General features: G+C 43.0%; 2 protein-coding genes across 4 annotated transcripts in view; one reads left to right on the plus strand and one right to left on the minus strand.

Moving 5' to 3' along the window:
- The first annotated feature begins 115 nt into the window (after positions 1–115).
- Positions 116–10,545, plus strand: LOC129813167 (F-box only protein 30-like). 3 transcript variants are annotated; one of them, XR_008753126.1, is made up of 4 exons: positions 116–343; positions 3,460–5,668; positions 6,100–8,127; positions 8,216–10,545. XR_008753126.1 is itself a non-coding variant. In XM_055865424.1 (3 exons), exons 2-3 carry the CDS (start codon positions 3,518–3,520, stop codon positions 6,301–6,303), a joined length of 2,355 nt encoding a protein of 784 aa, XP_055721399.1. In that variant the 5' UTR covers positions 116–343; positions 3,460–3,517; the 3' UTR covers positions 6,304–10,545. The 3 variants fall into 3 exon arrangements, 2 of the variants coding, with proteins under 2 accessions (XP_055721399.1, XP_055721400.1); XM_055865424.1 differs by having other exon boundaries at positions 6,100–10,545; XM_055865425.1 differs by lacking the exon at positions 116–343 and adding an exon at positions 357–921 and having other exon boundaries at positions 6,100–10,545.
- A 2,583-nt stretch (positions 10,546–13,128) lies between these two features.
- foxo3a (forkhead box O3A) overlaps positions 13,129–20,714 on the minus strand; it is a 30,437-nt gene continuing 22,851 nt past the window's right edge. Inside the window, exon 2 of the mRNA XM_055865426.1 lies at positions 13,129–16,745. Within this exon, the coding sequence (XP_055721401.1) occupies positions 15,303–16,745 (1,443 nt within the window). The 3' untranslated portion in view covers positions 13,129–15,302. The remainder of the gene's footprint in view (positions 16,746–20,714) is intronic.

Raw genomic sequence — 20,714 nt, forward strand, 5'->3', positions numbered from 1 at the left:
TTATGTCGTTTAATTGTAATATTTCGGACTTTTTCAATGTCTAAGACAACATATTTTAGTGAGATGTAATATGGTGAGGTTATTCCCCATCTATTTCAGTCGCACGGTCTCTAGCCAAACTTCACTACACGATGACGTAATCAACTAGCGCCACTTGTAGCAGCTATCCAAAGATGAGCTAGTTAGCTTTTTACAACACAGCGACTGGAGTCGAAAGACACGACATGAATATTTGTAACTGTCTAACAGCTACAACATTGCCGAACTAGTTAATTGTGTGTGGCTAGTGTTGCTGCCGAATATAAAGACAAGACTCATACGCTGTATCGTTTTTTGCTTACGGGTAAGCTAACTTTGCCAGGTAACAGTAACGTTAGCCAGCTAATTTAGCGATCTAGCTATAGTACTCGTTTAGCTAGTTAACGTCGGTTAATTTTCAAACTCCTTATTACCTGTAATTAAATCACAGGGGTGTTTGGTAGCCGCTAGCTAGCAATGCTAATTTACGGCTAAAGTAGGGTTAAAGATGGGAGCTGGCGCGGGTGTTGCTAGTCCAGACATCGTTATTTTCTATTTGAAGCCGCTAAGCCAGGCATACCACTTGCCAAGCAGTGGCATGCTTATCTGGCTATCATTTTAACTGCATCATTTTGATCATATAGCCAATTAGCTTGTTACCATGTTTAATTACATATTTGTGAGTAATATAACTACCGTAGCTCTCAAACTCTAGGCAGCATTCTGCGTTTTCCTACTGTTTTCAGCGATTAGCTTCGCCACGAAGGACTAATAATGTGAAGTACAATCTCGATGCTGTGTTTTACGTCAATAGTCATGGCTTTCATCACCGATAAAGAATCCTTCAAATAAAACCGATACACTTACTGTAGCAGTTTTGCACAGATCCATACAGCTATATGGGTGAGTTCCGTTTACACACAGGTGTTCAGAGTAGACTAATTAACACAGGTGTCTGTTTTCTGTATACAAGCGCTGTAACATGGATATATGACTTTGTGGGAACTCTAACCCTATCAAGGTGTGTATCAATTAAAGTTTCTTTTTCTTCACGATAAGGTCCTTAAATGCTTCCAATACCGTGGCGCAAGCGACGAGCGTTAATGTTCAGATTGAGCGTCGGGACTCTTAAAACTCCCCCATACAGATGACGTCTTTTCCGAGTAAAATACTACTTGAGTTAAAAGTATTTGGTTTTAAATATACTTAAGTATCAAAAGTAAAAATCCTTAAACATTCCTTGTAAGTAAACCAGACAGCACCATTATTTTAAATTATTTTTGAAATTTAAGGATAGGCAGTGGCACATTCCAAAACTTGGACCTAATTTACAAACGAAGAAGCATGTGTTTAGTGAGTCCGCCAGATCAGAGGCAGTAGGCATGACCAGTGATGTTCTCTTGATAAGTGTGTCAATAAGACCTGCTAAGCATTCAAAATGTAACTAGTACTTTTGGGTGTCAGGAAAAATGTATGTTATTTTCTTTAGGAATGTAGTGAAGTAAAATATAAATAGTACAGTACCACACAAAACTACTTAAGTAGTACTTAAAAGTATTTTTATTTAAGTTCTTTACACCACTGCTCTTTTGTGTAATATAATGTAACTGATAATCATGATCAATAGCTAAGATAGAACAGGTGAGTTATAAAACAAATATGTGTGGCTTGCTACAAGTCATTGTTTTTTTTCTTTATATTGTGCTAAACGGGCACTGTTAGTAATAAAAATAGCTAGCTAGCTATGTGTTTGTATAGCTACTTCTTGCAGTGACTAAGTTCTTTTGAAATGTTTTTCCTAGTCATATCTTATGCATTTCTATATATGAAAGTTACTGGAGAAAAAATGTGGTTAGCTACACAAATAACTTTACAACAGTAGCTAGCCATATCTGACTAAAAAGTTAAATTCTTAGTTACAACTACAGCAGGAAGTAAGCATATTTAGATGCACGTTTATGGATGATAGCTATACAGGTAACTGCGAAAATAAAGGAAAAACTAAATTAGGATTACAAAGTATATTGAAATCCAGTGCTTCCACACAGGTGTGGTTCCTGAGTTAAGCAATTCACTTCCCCGTCATGTATAAAAATGCCCAGTTGACCATTATTTGGCTACCATGGCTAGAAGAAGAGATCTCAGTGACTTTGAAACAGGGGTCTCAAAGGAGCTTAGTGAGTCATCTGTCATCAGATCTCTTTTACATTTTACTCATTTAGCACAGGGTTTTCCAACCTCAGTCCTGGGGCCCCCCTCTGGGTGTTTGGGGAAACCCTGATTTAGCAGACGCTCTTATCCTGAGCGATTTAGTTAGCTATCTTAAGATGAATGCACTAGGTGGAACAACTACATCACAGGCATTAGAACGTAATTGAGGTGAGGAGGATTATTTAAGATACTGTTTGACGTGGTAGGGTTTCAGATGTTTTCGGAAGATGGGCAGGAACTCTTCTGTCCTAGCTTCAGGGGGAAGCTGGTTCCACCATTGGTATGCCAGGACAGAGAAGAGCATGGACACTATGCTGGTGTTTCTTTTATTTTGGCAGTTACCTTTATATGTCCAATAATAATTGCAAACACATCTCTAGTATTTTCTATTTTCATTACACGCGACTTTCGTGGATGACTAGATATTCCAAAATGGAATCCTATCCTGCTGTTGTATTTATAGTAATTCAAGGCCTGTCAAGCCATCCAAGCCCAGCAGTGCAACGTTTTTCCTTAGACTGTCATGGTTGGCCGACAGTTGCTTATAATAATCTTCACGTTGTCATTATCAAGCTATGAGCAGGCCAGTGAGGCCAAATATGGTGAATAAATTAAGATGTCCCACTCTGAACCTTTTACAGTTAAAAAAAAAAAGTGGCATTTCCTGTCTGCTTAAGTGGCTCTCCCATATGCACCAATGCAATAACAGCTGGTTCTGATCTGCTTAGTTCATTGACTGTATATGAACCAGAAAAGGGAGCAAGTGAGATGTCTCGCTTCCTCTTCTGTCTCTGGTGAGACCACTGAACCGGCCTCTGCTTCGTACAGCCTCACCTTGGGGTCAAAGGTCATGAACCCTGTGGTACTTTAGGTTATATTCTAGAACTGGCGTGACCGTGTACTTCAACCCGAGACGGGTGTCGTGAAATCTCATGCAGCAGCGTGAGAGATTTAGTAAACAGAAACCGTCTGAGATGGCAGCAGGGAGCAGGCGCTATGCAAGCCTTTTAAAGGCACGAGACTCCATTGCCACATGTTCCGTGGCTAGAGAGCCAGTTAGTGGGATAATGTGACAGGATGTTTCTAGCAACTGGGACATGGCCTGGTTACTTTTTCTATTCATAAACTGACTGTGGTTGAACTTGATTTTGTCTATTTGAATTAGACCTAAATTGTCCAATTTTAATAAATGTTTTTATTAATGGTGTTTTTTCACCCTCATTATTGCAGGCCACTTCACCCCTAACCCCCCACCCCCTTTTACATCCAGAATATCAACACAACAAAGATGGAGGAGCTCCATACCCACTGCCTGAACTGTGTGAACCGGAGGTGTATGATTCGCACAGAGACTGGTATGTCCTGTGATCTCATTGGCTGTCCTCTCGTCTGTGGGGCAGTCTTCCACTCCTGTAAAGAGGAGGAGCATCATTTACTATGCCCGTTTGAAAGAGTGCCTTGCCTCAACACTGGATTTGGGTGCCCTTTCACTATCCCCCGGATTAAGATGGCTAAACACCTAGAGACGTGCCCGGCCAGTGTGGTGTGTTGCACCATGGAGTGGAACCGTTGGCCTGTGAGCTATTCAGACAGGAAGTCCTACGAGCATTTGAGCAATGTTGAAGTGGTGGAGCAGCTCGACATGGCCCTGGCTCTGCAAGATCAGAGGATGCTACTGGAGTCTCTTAGAGTCACCACCAACACGTCAAAGAACAGATATAATAAATCAGCTGAGGAAACGTGTTACAAGATCGCTGATGTAATGTCAAGTGTACCAGAGACTGACGTTAGTAATAGAACGGTTGAAATGGATGAGGCTGCTGCTTTGACTAATGGAGTGGTTGAAATGGAAGATGATGATGAGTCTTATAGTGAGGTACACAAAATAAACTTAGCAGCTACCTTGGCCGTCCTCAGAAGTGCCAAGGACATTGACTTGATCAGTGTAAATGTTGAAAACGGTGAGAGAGAAGGGGTTCTCCATAGGGGAGAGGACAGTGATAATGATAATCATAATGATTTGAAGAATGTAGAGATGAAGGCAAGTGACACAGAGTCGGGCTGTGAGCTCGGCGCAGTGGGCGGAGCCGGAGTGGACTGTGGATTTGGAACAGACAGACAGGGAGACGAGAGCTATTGGAGAGAGTCTTCAGAGGAAGTGGAGAAGGACCATGTGATGGGTCTTGCTGAGGTGGGTTGTCCTCCTCTCAGTAATGGTTTCAACCATACAGGAGACAACCAAAAACACTTGAGACAGCGTGAGTGGATGGATCTGAGCAGATCTCCACCCAGATGCTCTGAAGTCAACAGGTTTTCAGACTTCAGGCTGGTGATGCCTTATCTCTCCATGCCTAATATAGTAGCACCACGGGAGCCCTCTGGGCCCCACCCTCCACCACTACCCATCCACCTGCCTCTTCCCATGCCTCTCCCTAATCTGGAGCCCTACAACGTGCTCCAGCACCTGCCCTTGGAGATCGAAGACAGGTGGCTGGAGAGGAAACTTCAGAACCTCCAGGTGCTCAGAGGGATGAGCGTGTTTACATTTAACGGGCGCAGGGCTCTGATGTCTGACCCCTATCTGTTCAGAGCCAAAATGGAGGACAAGTCAGTGGACACCTCAGACCTGGAGGTAACTGACGATCCATTGGGGCTCCATGGAATCGACCTGATCACGGCAGCACTGCTCTTCTGTCTGGGGGACTCCCCTGGGGGCCGCAGCATCTCAGACAGCAGGTTTGTAGACGGCTACCACGTCGACTTTGGTACCCAGACCTTCTCCTTCCCCTCGGCTATACTGGCCACTAACACCATGGTGGGGGATATCGCCTCAGCGTCGGCCTGTGATCACGCCAGCCCTCAGCTCTCCAACCCCAGCCCCTTCCACTCTCTCCGGCTGGACCTGGTTCTGGAGTGCGTGGCCCGTTACCAGACCAAGCAGCGCACCATGTTCACCTTCGTGTGTGGACAGCTGTTCCGCAGGGACGAGTTCTCCTCGCATTTCAAAAACGTTCACGGGGACATCCACGCCGGGCTGAACGGCTGGCTGGAGCACCGCTGTCCCCTGGCCTACTACGGCTGCACCTATTCCCAGAGACGATTCTGTCCCTCTGTTCAGGGCTCCAGGATCATCCATGACAGACACCTGGGCTCATTTGGGGTGCGGCCCGACATGCCTCCCCAGTACGGCGATAAAACCCTCCACAGGAATGCCTGTCGGTTCGGGTCCACCTGCGACCACCTGAGCTCCTTGCCCTTCGAGGTGCAACAGTATGTGGCCAGTTTCCTGGATGGCTTCACCCTGTGCCAGTTGTCTAGGGTCTCTCGGACCATGAGGGATGTGTGTGGCAGTTTACTGCAGTCCAGAGGCATGGTGGTGCTGCTCTGGGAGAACACACAAAGGCCTGATGGGTCGTCCTCATGGCAGATCCAAAACAAGGTTAGTCACTTACTGTGCATGCATGTGCATTAACATCTGTATCCAAGCTGTATCACAACCAGCCGTGATTGGGAGTCCCGTAGGGATCAGGTGTAGGCCGTCATTGTAAATAAGAATTTGTTCTTAACTGACTTGCCTAGTTAAATAAATGTTCAATTGAATTTTATCTAGTGTAATTTTCCCATACATCTATGATCCATGAAATAGTACGACAGTCTGAGATGTGTGGGGATCTCAAGTTAGAATTCACACCTATTTGCTGACCATTGAATACAGGTTGTCCTGTCTCAACAAAATTGTCAATTAGATTAAAGGCTTGCCATTGCAAAAGGACAAACAAGCAGGAATACAATATGACATATAGTATATCAATGGCTTTATTGTTATTGGATGAGAACTAATTAGTTTATAATATTCTGTTTGTGAACCAGGTGTGGCGATTTAGCACAGCCTTCAGTACAGTGAAGGAGTGGAAGTTTGCCAACATCACCAGTATGGCCGACCATCTGAAGAAGTGCAAGTTTAACACCATCACCTGTCGGGACGAGGCCATCCCTCTGCCCTGCATGTGCTTATCCAGAGAGCTCACCAAAGAGGGACGCTCACTGCGCTCAGTCCTCAAGCCAGTATTATGAGTAACGCTATAAAAGGGTTGGAGTCCATGGGTACGTCTAAAATGGCACCCTATTAAAAGTAGTGCACTATGTAAGCTTTGGGGTACTATTATGGACGTAGCTCATTTCAATCAATTCAGTAAGTTCTTACAGAGGTACTCCCAGAATTCACTGAATTGAAATGCACTCCAACCCTGCTCTATGAGAAGCAAATACAAAATGCTGCTATCTTTCTCTTCCGGTCTGGACAGAAAAAACCTGACTTGTTTTCAACCTATTTGATATGCATTCACGCTGAGTGGACAAAACATTAGGAACAGCTGCTCTTTCCACGACAGACTGACCAGGTGAGAACTATGATCCCTTATTGATGTCACCTGTTAAATCCTCTTCAATCAGTGTAGATGAAGGGGAGGAGACAGGTTAAAGAAGGATGTTTAAGCCTTGAGACATGGATTGTGTATGTGTGCCATTCAGAGGGTGAATGGACAAGACAAAAGATTTAAGTGCCTTTGAACGTGGGTATGGTAGTAGGTGCCAGGCACACCGGTATGATTGTGTCAAGAACTGCAGCGCTGCTGGGTTTTTCACACTCAACAGTTTCCGGTGTGTATCAATAATGGTCCTCCACCCAAAGGACATCCAGCCGACTTGACACAACTGTGAGAAGCATTGGAGTCAACATTGGCCAGCATCCCTGTGGAACACTTTTGACACTTTGTGGAGTCCATGCCCCAATGAATTGACTGTTCATGGGGGAGGCGCAACGTAACTCAATATTAGGGAGGTGTTCTTAATGTTTTGTGCACTGTATATATTCTTGTTACCAATGTACTGAATAGATTATTTAACTTTTACATACTCTGTCAATGTGTAAATAAAACATGTTTTGATGTTACATTTTCTATTTTCATAAGATAACTAAGTTCGTACTGTGCCGCATTGACAACAAAAGAAAATGGAGCCTTAACTTATGATAAAGACTTGATTTCTGGTCATGGGAGGGATCTGATGGGGATCTTTTAATGAGTAGATTTCTCATTGACCCCCGGCTAGAGCGATTTACAACGTCTTGAACGGTTTTATATACTTAAGGTGATCATGATTTTTGTTGAGTTTGAGTCAGCGGATCATGCCGTTACTTTTGAGTCGGCGGATCATGCCGTTACTTTTGAGTCGGCGGATCATGCCGTTACTTTTGAGTCGGCGGATCATGCCGTTACTTTTGAGTCGGCGGATCATGCCGTTACTTTTGAGTCGGCGGATCATGCCGTTACTTTTGAGTCGGCGGATCATGCCGTTACTTTTGAGTCGGCGGATCATGCCGTTACTTTTGAGTCGGCGGATCATGTTAAGATATTGTCAGTGTAGCTATTTAATGCCGGGATTCAATCCGATCACTCTTGTAGACCACGCACATTTTAAAGGTATACTTGGCAGATGTCAGCTCAATTATTTGAAATTACCTTTTAAATGTAGATCAGAAGGCCAGGATTCATAACTCAACCTCCATCAGTATCAGGCTGGACAACAATGTTGACTGTTTGAGTTAAGGGTGATTGGTTGTCTTTCTGTATCCACTCTCCTTTTCCTCATTTGAGAACGATGTTACTTCTGTGAAAACCATTTGTGTGAATACTTGTTATAGATCAGTGAATCCTGCAGGTCCGGGAAAGTTGGCATAATGTAGCTTCTTTTCATTTAGAGTTGATCAGTATGGAAACTGATCATCATTCAGTCTTTAAGTTATCATATTAGTGTTTTTATCTTTGTATTGTCCTCTTGGCTCTACGTAGTCACTGTGTTCAGAAGTTGCTTGCTGTGTCTCAGGGTTTGTAAAACATGGTTGCCTTCCAAATGGCACCCTATGAACTATATAGTGTTCTAATTTTGACGCTCCGGGGTCAGCAGTAGTGCACTGTATAGAGATTAGGGTGCCATTTGGGTAGTCGCCATGGAACAGAATCAGTAGTGCTGGCCATTACTTGTACTGTATTGCCTGATTGACACTATAGGGCCGAGCCAGACCGGACTCTATAGTGTGAATCTGGCTTGTGTGTAAAAGATGCACCAAGCTATCTACCAGTCTTCACATGGAACAGTCACTTTATTGTCATGGTTAAAGAGTGGGGTTAGTTCTAGGACTGATACACCGTTCAGTATTACTGATGTGTTTTATTACAGTGTTGCTACTGACACATTCAATTCCATGTCCTCAAAAGATCTTATACTTATCGATAACCTACCCATCATTTGACATGATTTTCTCCGGTTTGAATATTAGTTGAAAATCTGTTTGGGTTTGGAAGTGGAGTGCAATATTTAATTAATCAGTCTTAAAGATGGTGTTAATGAAATTAAGGCATGGATTCAATCCGATCGCAGGTTGAAGAAAATGTGGCTATAAAAGGCAATCTTCCAGTGTTTGCGGAGATCGCATTCACAGTAAAGCACAATCGAATTGAATCCCGCCTTAATTCATGGGTTTAAGATTGGGTTTAAGATTGGGTTTAAGATTGGGTTGTAACGACCTTGGATCTTAAGGGCACAGTTTGCATCTGTTCTTTTTAAAAGGAAGTCAATGTTTATTTTACTTCAAGTTCTTCTCTGAATGGCTGTACTGTTTGTTCTTCCCTGTGTGTTTTATTACATTTTGGGGGAAAAGACCAGTGCAAACTTTGCATTATTGCAATCATGATGAACACCCCGAATGAAAAGTTTGAAACATTTTGATATGGTGAAATAATCCACACTTGTTTGGTTTGATACACATTTTGTACGTGTTTAGTATTCTTCCATGCAACACTTTTTTAAATGGAGTTTTTTCCTATTATTTGGTGTAGTTCAGGATGTTATTAACATGCCACCAATATTACATAGACCACGTAAAGGTCTTCGCGGGTCTACCCGAAGACCCGGGACCTGAATGGGTCTAAAACTCAACCTTTTCCCTAGGGTCCGGGTCCTGTTCGATTGTCATTGGGTCTCGGGTCAATTTAACTACAGCTGATAGATCCGAATGGACACAGCCACGACTCTGCATAGTCTAAAATATATTTATTTTACGCTAATACGGTGAATTTATTGACATAGAAGGCCTAGACAACATACAGCATAAAGACCTATTCGTTAACCAGAAGAGCAATCATGAATATTTTGGTGTCACTTGGGTCCAATCAGATCTGTTCTGGTATGGGTCCAGGTCTGGTTGTTCTCAGGTCTGATTTTAACCTATTGATCATCCCCACATTATATCTTGGGCCCAGATCTGTTTGATGCTTATACAAGTCTGATGGTTGTTGATGACCAATGACTAGGAGTTGGCAAAACAGCACAAACAGATCTGGGACCAGGCTAGACATGTTTCTGCTCGAGTCAGATTTAAATACCCTTTTTTTCTGCATGTGAGTGAAGACATTAACCGTCATTCTTAAAAACATGATTTATCCATAAAATGCAAAGTTATTTTTCACACTACAATAACCTTTCTAACGGTTGTGTGTGTGCCTCTATACAATGGGATTATCTGTATTTGACTACATTTGATGGTAGCATTTGCAACAATGAAATGACAAGAATCTGGAAGCGTAATTTAGTTTGAAACTTTTCTTCAACAATTTACGTTATAGAGGTGATTATTTATGTATTGCCCAGTTTATTAAACTCTAGTTAAATAACACAATTTGTTGAAAAAAGGTTTGAGATTAACTCATGCTGCCAGATTACAATGAAGTTTATGGTACATTTTGCACTTAAAGCTATAATCCTTACTTGAAACAATAACTAAGGGTCAAAAGCTGAGGGATGAACCTGGAGAAATGTAACTGCTCAAATTCATAGACAGCTATGGATGCAAGGACTGCCCATCCATGATATCAAAATTATAGTTTTAACCATGTTTTGAGGCTATATAGTGTTTGTTTACATTTATATTGGCTACAAACACTTGAGTAAAACAAGCTTATATTTGGGGTTCTAATGGGGAACGATAGCTGAACTAAGTTCATGAGGCATTTATAAGTTCTATTCTTCAAAAATCAATGGGTATCATTAATTTAAGTCCAAAAATTGATGTAGCATCTAAGGATTCTAGCGTTAACGCGTTACTTTTGCTATACGAAAACGTTTTCCCAGTGTCTTACTGTTTTACATGTTTTGTTCAGTTTTGTTTTAGCGGCCCTGGTGTATAAAGATCCTTCACATTACTGTGTATCATCAACAGCAATTTCATCACCAATAAAAGTTTTTCTTTACTTGCTACAACATCGTTTAAATATTTTCTACGAGAACAGCATGATGTTAACTGATGGTCGAGTCTCAGCTGCTAAAGGTGTGCGGGAGACTGGAGGAGGTTGGGCCTCTATCAGTGAGGTCTGGTAGCAGGGTCTCCATCGGTGAGGTCTGGTAGCAGGGTCTCCATCGGTGAGGTCTGGTAGCAGGGCCTCCATCGGTGAGGTCTGGTAGCAGGGTCTCCATCGGTGAGGTCTGGTAGCAGGGTCTCCATCGGTGAGGTCTGGTAGCAGGGTCTCCATCGGTGAGGTCTGGTAGCAGGGCCTCCATCGGTGAGGTCTGGTAGTAGGGTCTCCATCGGTGAGGTCTGGTAGCAGGGTCTCCATCGGTGAGGTCTGGTAGCAGGGTCTCCATCGGTGAGGTCTGGTAGCAGGGTCTCCATCGGTGAGGTCTGGTAGCAGGGTCTCCATCGGTGAGGTCTGGTAGCAGGGTCTCCATCGGTGAGGTCTGGTAGCAGGGTCTCCATCGGTGAGGTCTGGTAGCAGGGTCTCCATCGGTGAGGTCTGGTAGCAGGGTCTCCATCGGTGAGGTCTGGTAGCAGGGTCTCCATCGGTGAGGTCTGGTAGCAGGGTCTCCATCGGTGAGGTCTGGTAGTAGGGTCTCCATCGGTGAGGTCTGGTAGCAGGGTCTCCATCGGTGAGGTCTGGTAGTGATCTCTCCTCAGGACCTGCGGAAGTAGGATACATCTTTAGAAACCGGAACTGAGCTATGAAAAGGTCCAACAATAATGGAATAGAACAAAATAAAATACAAATGACTATAAACGGACAATATGACAATCACTGACTGGCATTTAAACCATGGCCAACTATGTTTTGCTCACAGACCTCCTCCCCCATATCCATCTACGTATAAGACTGGGAGGGTGTTACTATCTCTGTACAGAGAACTGAGAAGACAACTCTGGTTCCATTAGCTTTACCTTAGCAGCAGAGGAAACTTTGTAAACCACCTTGAACATGACAAGATGTCCTGGAGACTCTATGAATAAAAAAATGCAAAAAAATTAAGTTAATTATGAAGAGATGTATCACTGCACAATCAATGGGCGTATCTCTACTGCTGTAATCCAACCAAAACATCTCTGGGGAGAGATATTGTAGTGTATATTAGTTACATTTCTCAATAAATCTTACAAAACCGAAATAAACTAATTTAAGTGAATCATTGGCTTCTGAAAGCAACTCCAAACTGGTTCCTCTCCCAAGCTTGTTGTTCAGAGTATCCATGAAGAGTCTTTACTTGCGAAGGGAACCTATACATACTTTTGACCTCTAGAGAGCACTAGAACTCCAATAACACTATGATCCAACTGGATAAATGCACTATGCTCTTGTAAAATATTGTAATTGATAATATACACAGAGTATACAAAACATCAGGAACACCCCCCCCCCTCTTTTTCCCTCAGAACAGCCTCAATATGTCAGAGACATGGACTCTACAAGGTGTCAAAAGCATTCCACAGGGATGCTGGCCAATGTTGACTCCAATGCTTCCCACAGTTGTGTCAAGTTGGCTGGATGTCCTTAGGGTGGTGGACCATTCTTGATACACACAGGAAACTGTTGAGCGTAAAAAACCCAGCAGCGTTGAAGTTCTTGACACAAACCGGTGCGCCTTGCACCTACTACCATACCCCGTTCAAAGGCACTTAAATCTTTTGTCTTGCCCATTCACCCTCTGAATGAGACACACACACAATCCATGTCTCAATTGTCTCAAGGCTTAAAAATCTTTCTTTAACCTGTCTCCTCCCCTTCATCTACACTGATTGAAGAGGATCAATAAGGAATCATAGCTGTCACCTGGATTCACCTGGTCAGTAGGTTATGGAAAGAGCAGTGCTCCTAATGTTTTATATACTCAGTGTATTTAGCAGATCTTGTCTTTAAAAATTATAATTACAAGTATAAACTTCCGCCGTACAAATCCAAAACCATTATCAGTGATTTCGATAAATCAGGTGCACCTTGATCTCTTCCCTGTAGATATTTACCCTACCGTACCTTTCAAATATTGACTTATTATATTATCAACTAACCTAGCTGGATTGAAATAGCTCAACATGCTCACTTCTCTTGGATACAGGGAAACTGATTGGCTCCAACAAAGGATGAGCACATCCAATAAGAAATGGTCACAAGGTGCACTTCCACCAATAAGTGCACAAGGACAAGGGATTGTTCTAATTCCTTTGTCACAAGGAGAGGAGAAGGCTGTGATTGCCTGGACTGAACTGCACCATGAATCAATGACTGTGGATAGATGATTAACAATAATTCAATATGGTTTGTTGTTGAATTTATGAATCAAGTTTGTCTCCACACACCATTCTATTCCTATCACAAGACAGAACTATAGAAATGCTCTGTTTTTAACAGAATCTGGTTGCAACCCCCCATTTTATGGCGGCATGTCTCCCTAGCAACCATTTCCTATAGCAGGACGTTCTTGTGAAAGACTTCCCTTTGTCTCAGAACAGAGCCCTTCAGAGTAAACATTTTTAAATACACATTGAGATTGATATTCAATACAATAGAAGAATAACATCCATTTAAGACAATTATAGTGCTTCAAAGCTTTTATTTACATGCACCATTTCTCAGACATACATAACATAATGCAAAGTGGAAAAATACATGAGGAAAAGCCAACTGAAATCAAATATGGTTGTGGTTAATCAAATGTATTTATAAAGCTATTTTTACATCAGCAGATGTCACAACACAAACAGCAAGCAATGCAGAAGCAATTCATGGAGGACCAGTGAGGTAAATACAAACATAGGTAGGCAGTGGGTGTTGATCCACAGTACGTGAAGTAATACTGTTAATTAAAGGCGCAATCTGCGATTTGAACAATAACAAAGCGGACACCCCTGCCGCTGATTTGGTAAACTGCTGAGGGATGGGGCTGGAGAAATGTAAGCGCTTTCAAACTCATGGACAGAGCTATGGATACAAGGACCGAACCTCCATGATATCACAATGATAGTTTTAACCACGTTTAGGCTATATAGTGTTTGTTTACATTTTGGGTTTAATAGGTTACGACAGTTGAGGTAAGCACATGAGGCATCTATGTTACATTCTTCAAGAATCAATGGGTATGCATCATTAATTTGAAAGTCTAAAAACAGACATAGCAACTGCAGATTGTTCCTTTAAGGATGATTACAAACAACTTGTTTCAGCATAAAAACATCCCAAAACCAATCCAATTACTGTATTCTAAATATGTTGTATTAGGAGTTTAAATCCATCGAAATGAATTAACAAGACCTCCTTTGGTGTTGCTATGAAGTTAGTTAACGTCTCTTCACGTAGTCCTACTCCATGTGGGAAATCAACTCAAAATATTGACTTCATATTTTTGGGGCAATAATTCAGAACATTGAGAGTTTGTTGCTTCTGATTCTACATGGAATGTTATTTTCCATAATCATATTTTAGGCCTAGCCTATATTTAGCATGAGTAATAGCTTATTCAATGTAAATGTTCAAAAAATATGATTTTTGTAAGCTGTAATTACATCACTTTGTTTAAGGAATAACAACCATCCAGCACCTGGGCCCCGCATTCATAAAGTGTCAGGTTCGGAGTGCTGATCTAGGATCAGGTCCCCCCTTTACAAGCAGAGACTTGTCATCCTTATCAGGGTTTATCACAGGAGTACTGAATACTAAAATCACTGAAGAAAATTAAAACACAAGTTTCATACAGTACAATTAACACAATGTGGATTACCTTGGACTTGATGTTACACATATAAAATCCATATGTTTTATTATATAGGTGCATGGAATTGTGCACTGATGCAAGGCTTTTCAAAAACAATTGTTTCTTTTGTCCTCTTTTCGGCTGAGAACATACCAGTAAAAGCTGAATCAAGTATCTACAACAAAGGTCACATTTGCTGGAGCTTGTTAGATGTAAACAGGCAGTCAACCACTGTACTGACAAATGGTTTGGTAAAAATATTGTGTTGGTTCATATGTATGGTTAAGAAATATGACATGGGAAGCAGGGTAAAAAAAAAAAGGTTTAATTTTATATATCAGTGTTTACAATCCACCACATAAGGAAAAATCCCTGAGACTTAAAAGCAGTGTCTATTTTACATTTACATCTAAAATCCCACTGATAACACTGGTGTTAAAAAGGTTTTTAAAAAAATTAAAGAAAAATAATTGTCACTGTCCCAACAGACTAGACACAGCTCTACAGTCCAGGGCCTGTATTCACACAGCACCTCAGCGTACGAGTGCTAATCTAAGATCCGTTTTTGCCTTTCAGATCATTATGAATAAGAGTGAGGACCTGGTCCTAGATCATCCCTTCTACTGGCAGATGGTTTGTGAATACCTGCCCTGAAATCAGACTCAAGCCTCCTTGTTTTTGGAACATGGTTTAGGGTACAAGAAGCTCATCTCCATCTTGTCTTCCAGACACTTGCAGTTCTAAATATGTAATGTCTGATAATAAAAAGAAGAAAATAATTGAATACTTGACACTTAGCCCTGCTATACAATCAAGTTGCACAATATGCATGAGTTATGAAAGCTCACCTGCAATGATCACTCTCTATACTGATCAAGGTTGGGTTCAATTCCATGTCAATTCAGCAAGTACACTGAAATTCCATTGAATTAACTTAACTGAAATTCAAACTGTCCCCAACCCTGACACTGTTCTGAGACCGGGCACCGTGTAGTACCGTACCTCAGCTAGCTTGGAACCCAGCTTGGGGAAGAAGAGGTTTGTTTGGAGCTGGAGAATCCCCCTGCTGTACTTAAGTTATTAGTGGTCTGAGTACCAGAGCGCAGGGGAGAGTGGTCAAAGCATAAGCCAAGGCAGTCAGCGTCCATCAGCTCATTACATATGATGTCACAGTCCAGGCTGCTGTTGAACACCTCCAGATCAAGGTCTGCAGGTATTGGGAAGTGGTCCTGAGCATTCAACTGCAAAAGGCTTCCAGATCTGCTGTTGGTACCTGAGCCACCAAGCTGCATACAATAATTTCTACTGGGAAATGGAAGGTGCTGGAGAAGCTGGTTGGCCTGCTGGGCCAATTCATTGCTTGCGCACAAGACTTCATTGTCAGGTGTTGACAAGCCAGCCTGAGCCCACCAACCGGGCACTGAGGAAGTCTTTGAATTCGGACCTGCAGCAAAGTCCCGGATTGATGATGACATAGGGTCCTTGCGGAGAAGCATAGCATTCCGCTGGGAATTCTGGGACAAAGTGACAGAGGCGCTGGCTTGTGACATCATCGGGTCAGAGTGTGTGAGCATGACGTCGCTGACATGGCTGCCATGGGTCTCCAGGTTCATTAGGTGTTGCAGGGTGTGGTGGTGGTTGAAACGAGAGGACAGGCAGGAGAAGGAAGCTTGGTGGTTCTCCTGGATAGTCTGCATGGGGGACTGACGTAGGGAGGCCACTGAGGAGGGTGGGGGGCTGAGCAGGAAGATGGTGCCGGGAGGGCCGAAGCTGCCGGAGGACGGGACGACCAGACTACTGCCGCTTCCTGGACACGTGTAGGTAAACACTGAGCTCCCCGTCTGATTGGTCCTGCTCTCCACTTCCTGCCCCTGGGGCTGCTGGGACGCCGTCAGGCTGACGTTGTCAAGCAAGTCGCCCATCAGGTGGTCAGAGAGCCTGTCGTTGAGGTTCTTAGTAAGGGCCATGTCGCCCAGACCGAGGGTGGCGGTGGAGGGGGACAATCTGCTGGGACTGGAGTAGAGGGGCGCGATCGAGTCGTCATCCAGAGCCTCGTCCAGTTCCGGGTTGGCCAGGATAGGGGAGAGGCGGCCACTGACCGTGCTGGCGTTGGAGTTGGTACGTGACCTGAAGTCTGTCCAGGTGTCCAGTTCGTCACTGCTGCGTGATGTGGGACTTCCTGTCCACTTGGACAGGCTACAGGACAAAGATAAACTCTCGGAGCTGCCATCTTGGAAGGTCTGTAGGCCTAGAGATGCTTTCTTTGCGGCGCGGCCTCGAGCACCTTTGATCAGCTTGTTGCTGTTGTCCATGGATACGGCCCGTCGTCGTGGAGCCTTGCCACTTTTCCCAACCTCTGGGTTGACCATCCACCAGGAACTCTTCCCCGTTCCTTCATTATGCACCCGCATGAAACGACTGTGGAGAGAGAGGTTGTGTCGGATGGAGTTCTGGAGACAGAGGAGAGGGTTGGTTAGAATTAGGTCACTTCGGTTGTTTAATTAGTGTTACTACACAGGTTTAAGAGCAACACTAACATGATCCTTTTTTTAAATGGAGTGAGCCCAATACACGTGGATTTAGCAGTGTTGATTTAATTGCTGATGCAAATTTGTGAATCGTCTTTGATGTTCGAGATTCTTGGCGGTAACTTTGCTCCAAAAAGTTATTCCTATGGAGACATATTTTCCACAACCTCTGTACTCAATTATACATAAACTAGGCACTAAGCAGAAAAGCTCAATAAAAGGAGGAAACACTAATATACACTGTTATTACACTGCAGTTAGTTATACAATGTGTTTGTCTTCTTCTGGGACATACAGTATTCCACTGCAGCTGTGACCTATTTTCTGTGAAAGGTCTAACAGTTGGAGATATTCTCAACCATGTAGCGTTTAAATTAAAGTCTGTATTCAGGCTACACTAAACAGAGTGCTGCCGTAGAGCAGAGGAACCAGCGCAGTAAGTCATCTCTGGCACTGCAGCACCAGGGCTCAGAGGGCTAATGAGATGTATGGATGGGAGTGGTTCTAGTCTTTCTACCATTTAGGCTAGCGTCAGCTGACAGCTTGATTGGTGGTATACAAATTAGACATGTCCCATATGGTTTTAGGTTTCATTTTTTGCATAATAGCAATAAGCATTCTACTAGAATCACAATAGTCTACAAAGCTGGGAAGTTCTGTGATGTGAAAGATATGACTGACCAAGTCTGTCCACGAAGTACTGTGTGTCATTGGGCCTGACCTAAGCCGGTCTATATTTTACTTTGGGTCAATGGGTTGGTCTTGTGAAATCAAACTTTTAGCAAAGCCCTCAGCTCTCGCTTACTCCAAGCCAATTAATTACAGGGTTAAACCAACCCGTGAACCTTTTCATCGCCCAGTCAGTAAGGAGTGAAACATGCTTCTCTTCACCTTCACTCTTAATGACCAGCCTGTCTTTTTGTTATGGACTAGCCTGGCAAGGTGGTCATGACTAAGGTTAGCGGATCAGGGTAACAAACCTACCTCATTAAGATCCAAATGTATTCTTTGGATTATACAAATTATGTAACAATCAAACTACAAAGTCTCATTCTTGAGAACCCATGTAGCCCAATCCAGAACTTTTCCTTGTAGGCCAAGTCATAGCATATAAACATTTGATTGTTGTGATGCCTTTAAAAAAAGATTAAAGCCTCTAGGGGTTGTTTTTTTAGCTCAGCTGGGACTGACGTCAAAAGAAAGTTAATTATTTGTGGCCGAGACAGTCAAAAGCCTAAGCCCGTTTCCGTTCCCACATTCTAGGCTTTTCCAAGATCTTGGAACTTCACGTTGACTATTCAGTTAAATGAATGCCTTTATTGCCAAGCCATGTAGTTGAACTCAAGCCCGCTACGGAAGAGTAGGAATGACATTTTCCACAACCCTCAGGCAGCGACAAGTCCCAGCCCATTGAAATGAAAACCTCCTCAAAAAGTATTGTGCAGTGTGCAGAATTGGGATTTCTCTCTAATCTAGAATCGGCTTTCTATTCCGCAACAAAGCCTCCTTCACTCACGCCGCCAACTTACCCTCGTAAAACTGACTATCCTACCGATCCTCGACTTCGGCGATGTCATCTACAAAATAGCTTCCAATACTCTACTCAGCAAACTGGATGCAGTCTATCACAGTGCCATCCGTTTTGTTACTAAAGCACCTTATACGACCCACCACTGCGACCTGTATGCCCTAGTCGGCTGGCCCTCGCTACATGTTCGTCGTCAGACCCACTGGCTCCAGGTCATCTACAAGGCTATGCTAGGTAAAGTGCCGCCTTATCTCAGTTCACTGGTCACGATGGCTACACCCACCCGTAGCACGCGCTCCAGCAGGTGTATCTCACTGATCATCCCTAAAGCCAAAACCTTATTTGGACGCCTTTCCTTGCAGTTCTCTGCTGCCTGCGACTGGAACGAATTGCAAAAATCTCTGAAGTTGGAGACTTTTATCTCCCTCAACAACTTTAAACATCTGCTATCCGAGCAGCTAACCGATCGCTGCAGCTGTACATAGTCCATCTGTAAACTACCCACCCAATTTACCTACCTCACCCCCATACTGCTTTTATTTATTTACTTTTCTGCTCTTTTGCACACCAGTATCTCTTCTTGCACATGATCATCTGATGATTTATCACTCCAGTGTTAATCTGCTAAATTGTAATTACTCGATTTATTGCCTACCTCATGCCTTTTGCACACATTGTAAATAGATTCTCTTTTTTTTCTACCATGTTATTGACTTGTTTATTGTTTACTCCATGTGTAACTCTGTGTTGTTGTCTGTTCACACTGCTATGCTTTATCTTGGCCAGGTCGCAGTTGCAAATGAGAACTTGTTCTCAACTAGCCTACCTGGTTAAATAAAGGTGAAATAAATAAATAAAAAATAAAGTGCTCTTCCGTGTGGAGAAAAACAGGGGTACGCATGTTTCTCCTCAAACCTGTCACACCAGTAGGCTAGCTGGCTGGCCAGCGTGGACACATCTAAAAACAGATGTCGACTGACATGGGGATGGATGTGTGCAACACTACCACGAGGCCTGTGAACTGAATACCGTGTAATCTTTCGTCACTAATGTGACATTAAACAAACACATGGCAAACAACCCTCTTCCACTTGTGGAAAATCTATCAAAATCAAGTCAACTAAGCAAGATTCTATGGATTCCCTGATGGAATTGCAGTGAAAAGATTTCACGTTTTAGATGTGATCTCTATACTGTATGTGCTTCCTGTAGAAAGACTGTGCCAAAAGCACCCAGTGTAGTTAGTGCTCCCTTCCCCCACCCCGTCAGTGCACAGCAGCAGCCGGTAGCAGCCTTTAAGCAAAGCCTTGTGAACAGAGAGCCTCTCCCTCACACACAAACCCTCCATTTCTCGCTCTTCCTCCATATCGTCACCCTCTACTCCCCCCCCCCCCCCCCCCCCCACTTCTCTCAGGCTCTCCTGCTATCTCTCACTGCTGACCAACAGTTTCCAGTCAGCTGATTGATTGTGCTCAGGCCACCAGCCAATGAAAAAAAGGAGGTATGGAGCACAACTGCCAATGGCAAGCCTCCCATTGATTTAAAGCTAATCGTAGTAGGTTGGCCCATAACACTGCATCAGAGCATTAGCTATGGCTGACACAATTAGCTAGGGCTGGCACAATTATTGTATTATTGTGTAAGTAACCAACAATTATAGACAATTACGTGAACAAAAAACAAAATGCGTAACTGTCTTAAGTAGACAGTTACCCTAATAGCAGTTTTTACTTGCTACATGGAGGGTAAAGTTGTTCATTTCTGGACGAGCACAGTAGAACTGTACAGTCGGGGGTAAAAATCTTAGTTTCCAAAAGTTTCAAGTGGTCAAAACCATTTGTTTTTGAGACGTGGGTTTCACCAAAAACGTGTTGTATTAATTAAGGATGTCATAGCTCATTGTCAAAGACGCATTATGATGGATTACAAGCTCAACATCTTTCAACCAAAATGATTACGGTCAATTGCAAGACAATTAATTGTTACCCAAAACTCCAGAACCGTCACATCCCTACAATAGCTACAGCAAAAGGGTTGGTGATCCATCTAGCAGCCTCACATAATGCATAGAATCAATACTCTAAAGATAAGGTTAGTTACGTGTTGAACAAGTTGGCTTGACTGCAAGGTTAAATACAAATTCCACTCAAGGTTGAATACAAGAACTGGTGTATGACAAAACAGCATTATCACAGTGGGAGCTGGATTAACTACTGTATATCAGAGATAAGATGTACATGTATTTCACACCTTGTGTCACTAAGTCTCCACATACATTTATAAAGTATTCATCTCCCTTCACTTCCTCAACATTGTTATGTTACAGCCTTATTTTGTTCCTCAAACACAATACCCCATAATAA

This window comes from Salvelinus fontinalis, chromosome 16 (assembly GCF_029448725.1).
Source record: "Salvelinus fontinalis isolate EN_2023a chromosome 16, ASM2944872v1, whole genome shotgun sequence".
NCBI classification, from domain to species: Eukaryota; Metazoa; Chordata; class Actinopteri; order Salmoniformes; family Salmonidae; genus Salvelinus; species Salvelinus fontinalis.